This window comes from Rattus norvegicus, chromosome 19, assembly GCF_036323735.1.
Source record: "Rattus norvegicus strain BN/NHsdMcwi chromosome 19, GRCr8, whole genome shotgun sequence".
Classification (NCBI taxonomy): domain Eukaryota; kingdom Metazoa; phylum Chordata; class Mammalia; order Rodentia; family Muridae; genus Rattus; species Rattus norvegicus.
This window is the reverse complement of record NC_086037.1, coordinates 69,231,050-69,238,945: the sequence shown is the minus strand read 5'-3', so window position 1 is coordinate 69,238,945 and position 7,896 is coordinate 69,231,050. Positions and strand designations below refer to the sequence as shown.

Below are 7,896 nucleotides of genomic sequence, written 5' to 3'. Positions count from 1 at the left end.
TGTTACTTACTGGCTTGCTTCCTCTGGCTTGCTCAGCTTGCTCTCTTGGGAATCCAGGACCACCAGCCCAGGGATAGCACCACCCACAATGGGCTGGGTCCTCCTCTCTTGATCACTCATTGAGAAAATGCCTTACAGTTGGGTCTCATGGAGGCATTTCCTCAAGGGAGGCTCCTTTCTCTGTGATAACTCCAGCTTGTGTCAAGTTGACACACAAAACCAGACAGTACAACTGACCCCTTGTCAACCTGACACACAAACACATCACTATTAAGCCTCAACCCTTACGTTCTGATTCATCCCCAAGATCAAAATAACTTTAAAAGTCCCACCGTCTTACACATTCCTACATTTTAAAATTTCAACCCCTTTAAAACAGCCAATCTCTTTCAAAATTCAAAGTCTTTTTTTCAATTCAAAGTCTTTTAACCGTGGGCTTCACGAAAATACTTTCTTCTTCAAGAGGGAAAAATATCAGAGCATGGTCATAATCAAAAGCGAAACTGAACTCCAACTATTTAATATCTGGGATCCACTCATGGTCTTTTAGGCTCCTCCAAGGGCTTGGGTCACTTCTCCAGCTCTGCCCTTTGTAGGGTACACCTTGTCTTCCAGGTTCCAGCTGCCTGTACTCCACTGCTGCTGCTGTTCTTGGTGGTCATCTCATGAGACCGGCGTTTCCAAAACGCTGCTGTCATCTGCTGCAGCTAGGCTTCACCACTAGCCTCTCACAGGCTCTCTTCTCAACTCCTTTGCATGACCCCTTCAGTCCTGGGCCATCAATTGCAACTGAGGCTGCACCTTCTCCACTGGCCTTCCATGGCCTCTCGTAGTGCACAGCCTCAGCTGTTCTTCATGACCCCTTCATGCCTTCAAAACCAGTACCACCTGGGTGACTCTTACACACTACCAAGTCCAGCTGTAGCATGAGGTACAACCTTGGCTATCTCTGGAACACAGGCTCTTTGTGCTCTCAGGAAACACTTCCCAGAAGATTTCACCTCAGTGATGCTGGTCTCTCCTTAATCAGCACTAATTTCTTAGCTCCAGCTGACCAGCATCAATCGTCCCAGTAATGCAAAGTTTTTGCTTTAGTAGTTCTGGGATCTTGTTAATCACAGCTGATTCTTCAGCCCCAGCTAACCAGAACCACGGAATCTTCACAATCAAAATAGCAACAGCTCTGATACGAGTCTTTAATCTTCCCTCTGAAATTTCACAAGCCAGGCCTCCATCTTTTGCACTGTTCTCAACATTATCTCCCAAGCTCCTACAGAACATCCCACAGAGCTCTTAACATCCCAATGGCTCTTCTAGCCCAAAGTTCCAAAGTCCTTCCATAGTCCTCCCCAAAACATGGTCAGGCTTTCACAGGAATACCCTACTCCTGGTACCAATTTGTCTCAGTCAGGGTTTCTATTCCTGCACAAACCTCATGACCAAGAAGCAAGTTGGGGAGGAAAGGGTTTATTCAGCTTACACTTCCACATTGCTGTTCATCACCAAAGGAAGTCAGGACTGGAACTCAAGCAGGTCAGGAAGCAGGAGCTGAGGCAGAGGCCATGGAGGGATGTTACTTACTGGCTTGCTTCCCCTGGCTTGCTCAGCTTGCTTTCTTATAGAACCCAAGAACTACCAGGCCAGGGATGGCACCATCCACCACCCACCATGGGCTGGGTCCTCCCCTCTTGATCATTAGTTGAGAAAATGCCTTACAGCTGGGACTCATGGAGGCATTTTCTCAACGGAGGCACCTTTCTCTGTGATAGCTCCAGCTTGTGTCAAGTTGACACACAAAACCAGCCAGTATACCACTATACATACACATAAATATATACATATGTATATATACACATTATGTATGCATGTATATATCACTATACCATTATATAATATATACATATACACACATATAAACACTATATATAGATAGTTGTGCAGTATATGTGTGGTCTACATCTGCTTCTGAGGTACAGTGTGCATATGTATTTCTGTTCTCCGCATGGTATGTGCCTCCGCACTGTGACATCAAGCTTAGCCAGCACAGTGGGAAACCCCAACTATGTCCAGGTGCACACCATCTGGGTGGGACACCTCCACCTTTGTTCCTGGGGCCTGCAGAGGGTTGTCAGACAGTGCCCAAGCAGGCCAGAGGACAGACATCATACAGCAGCCATTGATCCTGTGGGCTCCCCTTTGGTCCCTGGGCTCTGCTGGTGGTGAGCTGTGCCATGGCTCTGGAGGGACATTGGCTGCGTTCCCTCTGTGTGTGTAGAGAAACATTCTGGGTAGTTGAACAGTGACGGCAACGAAGAGGTAGGGAACTGTCCGACCCTCAGGAGAGGCCCCTGAGAAGTGTGAGGGGGTTGGGCCTGGTATGGAAGGACTGGCCCCCTTGCTCCTCTGTGACATGAGCCCACCCATGCCTCGAAGAGCCCAGAGAAACTGCTGCCATTGGCCCCTCCCACCAGCCCTTGACCAAGTCAACCAGTATGGGGAGGAGAAGAGAAGCCTCCTTTCCCTCAGTTTTCATCAGACCTGACCAGGTAGCATCTGCCTCTTAGAGTTGCCTGTGGCTGTGTCATTGTCCCTGTGTCTGTGAGTCTTGGTGGCAGATGACTGTGCACTCGACTGCCTCCAACACCCCCTCACACTCACCACTCTGTAGAAGCACGTGATGGACAGTGCTGGTCCAGTTCCCCACCACGCCCCACCCCCAGCAACTGGGCAGCCTGGATGGGGATGGACTGAGCTCCTGTCTCCCCCACAGGCGTCATCATCAAGCGTCGGAGCGGGGAAATCCCCTGCCCTCTGGCCGTGGAGGCTTTTGCTGCTCACCTCAGCTACATCTGCAGATACGACGACAAGTACAGCAAGTGAGTGCGTGGGCAGCCGGTGGGTGTGTGGGCGGCTGGTATGCGTGCGGGTGGCATCTGGTGCGTGGGCAGCTGGTGTGTGTGTGCAGGTGGCATCGGGTGCGTGGGTGGCTGGTTTGCATATGGGTGGCATCGGGTATGGGGGCAGCCAGTAGGTGTGTGGGTGGCTGGTGTGCATGCGGGTGGACTCGGGTGCGTGGGCGGCTGGTTTGCATGGGGGTGATATATAAGGTGTGTGGGGAGCCAGTGTTCCTGTGGGTGGCATTGGGGCTAGGTGGGGACAACACACAACAACACCAGGGAGGGTAGTGTTGGCCCACGTGTGGTGCAGATCTTGAATGTGGAGCATCAGGACCCACGAGGTCCCCGGCCCTCATCCTGGCCCCAGGTAGCCTGTACACCCATCTCCTCAGATCACTCCACTGTCACCCCGTGCCTCCAGCCCCCCCCCCCCGAGGTACCCACCACTGCTCACACCCCATTGGTGGGCATCTTGGCACATAGTTCAGCCATTATCTTCTCTAGGCCTTGTCCATCCTGAGCTGGATTCCCTGGTGGTCTTTAGATACGATGTGGCCAAAATGTAGAGACAATAAACAGGATAAGAGAACCCTAAAATAAGTTTCTGTGCCTAATAGTGTCCGCGGGGGACTGAGCACTTAGGTATGGATGAGCCTAGAGAAGGGCTATAAGAGGACAGATGCTGGAGAATGGGGCAGGGCCTGTCATAGCCCCGCCCACGAGCCCCGCCCATAGCCGGTTCCCAGTGCATCCACCAGAAGAGGGTCTGCTTGCTGTGGCCAGATGCTAAGCTTCTAGGCTCCTCTCCCCTGCGAGCTATAACCAGCATGCCTGTTGTGAGACTTTTCTGAGGAGATGTGGACAAACACCTGTCCTCCCCACTGGACACTACAGACAGATTCAACAATTCCACCCCAGTCTAGCCTAGTGAACCAGCGAGTTTATGGTGGACTATATAGGTGACAGCTCACAAAAGCTGCTTCCCTGGATCTCTCTCAGCTGGTCAGAGAGTCTCTTCCCAGTGTTTGCCAGGGCCGATGTAGCCTTGGTGTGGGGCCTTGTAAACCTCTCAAGTTCCAGGTGTCCCCTCAGTCTTGTGGGTCTTACTCACTTGCTAAGTCTTAAAGAGCGTCCCTTCTCCATGAGGGAGTGTGCAAGCCACAGGAAACAGCTACACAGCGCAGTGCCTCCCCTCTCCCCAGGTATTTCATCTCTCACAAGCCAAACAAGACATGGCAGCAAGTGTTCTGGTTTGCCATCAGCATCGCCGTCAACAACGCCTACATCCTGTACAAAATGTCAGACGCCTACCATGTGAAGAGGTACAGCCGGGCCCAGTTTGGAGAGAGACTTGTGAGGGAGCTGCTGGGCCTGGAGGACGAATCACCAGCCCACTGAGACTGCTGGCCCAGGGGTGTCAGGGACAAGGAAGGAGCCTGTCACCTGCCTGTCCGTTGGAGGGCCCATGTGGGGTCAGAGGTCTGCTTTACACATCACCCCTCCACCCCCACAAAGGGTGGCTCCCCAGAGCCTGATACAGGTGACTGGATAGGCCGTGACCTCAGAAGGTACCAGCGACAGGACCAGTGGACTGTGCTCTGATTTCCAGAGCTCGAGAGGTCATGATGGGCTCAAGTTCAGACCAGGCAAGCTTACAAAACGGGCCACTCAGTGCCACCCCCACAGCACTCGGGGCATGGGTTCCCAGCGCTCTCCCATTCGATGGGCTTAGATGGTTCCCTTGGAAGAAGAGAAGCCATGTGGTGCCATTAAAACTCAAAGCCAACCGGACAGGAGCGGCTGCAGCTTGCTGACTGTAAACGGGGTGTTCCTGTTCCATTCTCTGGGGCTGTGACGAGCAGGGTGAGGAGGGGAGACCGATGCTGGGGATTTTTTTTTTTTCAATCTATCTTCAGGTTAATTCCCTACCGTTGCTTAAGGTCTACTGTGAACAGATGTGTGCCGCTGTCCCCCCGACCCCCGACACCATACACCCTCACAGCTCCTTGCATGATCACAGTTCTGTGTCTGGCCTGCGGCGGGGTAGGAAGGGCATCTGGCTTCCAGGACAGATGTGGCCACAGCTATCAGCGCCTGGGGAGCCTGCAGGCTGAATACCCTGTCACCATGTCACTGTTGGCAGAATTGCCTGTCTTGAGAACCATGTAGCATCATGAACACAAAGTCCTTCACCGCCCTCTGTGGGGGTGGGGTCCCCCAGAAATGTGCAGCAGGATTAGGAAGCCCTGGCTGGGGACTGGCCCAGGCAGGAAGGTATGTGGGACCCCCCCATAGACCCAGGTCCTTCCCACCAGTGGTTGACACATCTCCATGGAGCCCGGGCCCCAAGGTGGTCCCACCGTCCCCACAGATGGGAAACAAGGATTTTCCCACACCTCGCATCCCTTCCACCTGATCTCGCATCCACCTAACGTCCTCAGATGCAGAATGTCCTCAGCAGGGGCTTTGGGGGACTCCCTCATTCAGTGAGCTGAGGTGTGTCTGGCAGTATGCTGCTCCCCACACCTTGTCACATCTGTGACCTCCCTCTCCACAAGCACCCACGCCTGTGGTGGGACCCCCGATGCCACAGACCGTAGGCCCAATTTCAGTTTGTGTTTGAGATAACCTTTGCTGTACCCTTAATCGGATCAAAAGCACTTTTACCACATGGAGAAATATATTTTTAATTTGTGATGCTTTTCTACAAAGTCCACTCTTTCTGAGTTCAGGTGTTTCCAACACTTAGGGAGACTAATGAAGGCCAATGACCTTTTCTTTTCTGTCCAAACAAGAAAAATAAAAATAAAAGTCTATTTAGATGTTGGCTGTCCATATGTCGCTTTGTCTCAAAGTTGGAAAGCTATTCCCTTGAACTTTCTTTCCTATCGTGTGACCAGGGATGCGTGAGCTGAACTGCTCTTGGAATCTTGGACCATTTAACAGTTTATAAAAAAGAAATCAGTTAGGATTTGATGTGTGAATATGTTTACACACACACACACACACACACACACACACACACACACACACACATATACACGGATGAGTGATAGTAGGAGTTCCAAGTGTAGTTGTCCACAACCCTCCCCATTATTTTTAGTCTTGGTTACCTGAAGTCAACTGTGATCCAAAATTACTAAATGGAAAATTCCAGAAATAAACGATCCGTAAGTCAGAAGCTTTTATTAAATAGCACATTGCTACAGTTGTTGTATTTTACCGTTAACTTCTTACTGTGCCTAATTAAACTGTTATCACAAGAGCATATGCAAAGCAAGAAACACAGTGTATAAATTCTGGCACCCACGGAGGGACTTGGGGCTCAGAAATCTATTCCCTGCTGAGGGACGGATAGGATCTGCTGAGTCTCCCTGAGACTGTGGTGTGCATCTCAGGCCAGCAGGTGGCGATGTTCTACAGAGTGTCAACTGCTGGAACCTTCCCAGGTCAGAGGTGCTGTTTGTGACTCTAGTGGGAAGAGGGTAGCTGGAAGGGTTGTGGGGAGGGTGGGTACTGCAGCCTGTGAGGCATCTGTAAGTTGAAGAGCTTTTCTTTTTTTTCATGAAAGTCCTAATGGCATGTGGTATGGGGTTAGAAAGCCTCCCAGACATAGTCCTTGCCTCCACAGGATTAGTTAGGTGTCAGGCTCAGCTTCTCTTGGTCCCCAGACACTGGCTTTTCCGGAATCAGATGACCCCAGTGACCAGGGAGAGGCCCCTGTGTCAGTTTTCTGTCACCAAGACAAAAGGTCGGTCCGGTAGATTCGAGGACGGTGTTTATTTACTGCACACTGAACATTGTGCTAGCATTGGCTCACCCTTCTGCTTTGGGTTAAGGCAGAATGTCTTGACTGGAGGACGTGGTAGAACAAAGATGTTGACGTCATGAAGCCAGAAAGTAGATAGTGAGAAAGGGTGGAGCCCAGGTCCCCGAACCCTCTTCAAGGGCACACCCTGTTCCACTAGACACCCTTCCTAAAGACTGCCGAACTCCCCGGAGTGTCATAGACAGAGGAATGTGACTTCAGATCTCAGCCTTTGAGGGACACTGAAGACCCACCCACATTCCAGTGGCCCAAGAAGTGATTCTTTTTTTTTTTTTAAGATTTATTCATTTATTATATATAAGTACACTGTAGCTGTCTTCAGACATACCAGAAGAGGGCATCAGATCTCTTTACAGATGGTTGTGAGCCACCATGTGGTTGCTGGGAATTGAACTCGGGACCTCTGGAAGAGTAGTTGGGTGCTCTTAACCACTGAGCCATCTCTCCAGCCCCCAAGAAGTGATTCTTGTGAGGGGTTTAGCACAAGACCCAAATCCTTCCTGCATATCCCATAAGCCACTGGTTCCCCAGGCCTGACAGGATACATGGGGCTGTTGGTGGCTCTGCATTTCATGGCCAGTTAAGCGTGTTTCTCAGGGGATTTTATTTTGTTACCAGGCACAGAAGTGAAAGATTCATGCGCTCTAGACCCTCCTGTTTCTTCAAGGCACCTGGCTCTCGAGCCTCGGAGCAGCTCAGCCTCTGGGGTCGCAGTGTGAACTCAGCTCAGATCGTAAAACTCTATGTATTTTTCACTTTCCTTTCCAGGTTCGGTATTTGGCTGATAAGAGCCTCAGGCTGGGACATTGTCTTCTCCGGTCATTGAGTCATCTTTGATACTTAGCTGGGTCATCGTAGGCAGAGGATCCCTGGCTGCTAACCAGGGAGGCCCACCAGTAAGATGTAATAATCTGTGTGCGGGAGTCCACATGAACACTACCGAGACACAAGGTCTGAAGGGTTCAGATGTCCCATCTAAAGCCAGGCATGGGTGACGGCTTCCCCAAAGCCGGGCTCAGCACCTGACTGCCTGGGTGCAGGACGGTGTGTGGGGCAGTCACCACAAAGGCTGGTGGCAGCATCACTTCCTGTGAGGCAGGTGGGACAGATCCCACTTCCTGTGGGCTCTTCAAGGGTAAGGTCATGTTCTGTCTGGTGTGATCCGCCTGC

At 51.3% G+C, this 7,896-nt stretch overlaps 1 protein-coding gene across 1 annotated transcript in view; it reads left to right on the top strand.

Moving 5' to 3' along the window:
• Nucleotides 1–4,775, top strand: part of Pgbd5 (piggyBac transposable element derived 5) — a 65,145-nt gene extending 60,370 nt beyond the window's left edge. Inside the window, exons 6-7 of the mRNA NM_001106198.1 lie at nt 2,771–2,876; nt 4,100–4,775. Coding sequence (NP_001099668.1) covers nt 2,771–2,876; nt 4,100–4,295 — 302 coding nt within the window. The 3' untranslated portion in view covers nt 4,296–4,775. The remainder of the gene's footprint in view (nt 1–2,770; nt 2,877–4,099) is intronic.
• Nucleotides 4,776–7,896: the final 3,121 nt, after the last annotated feature.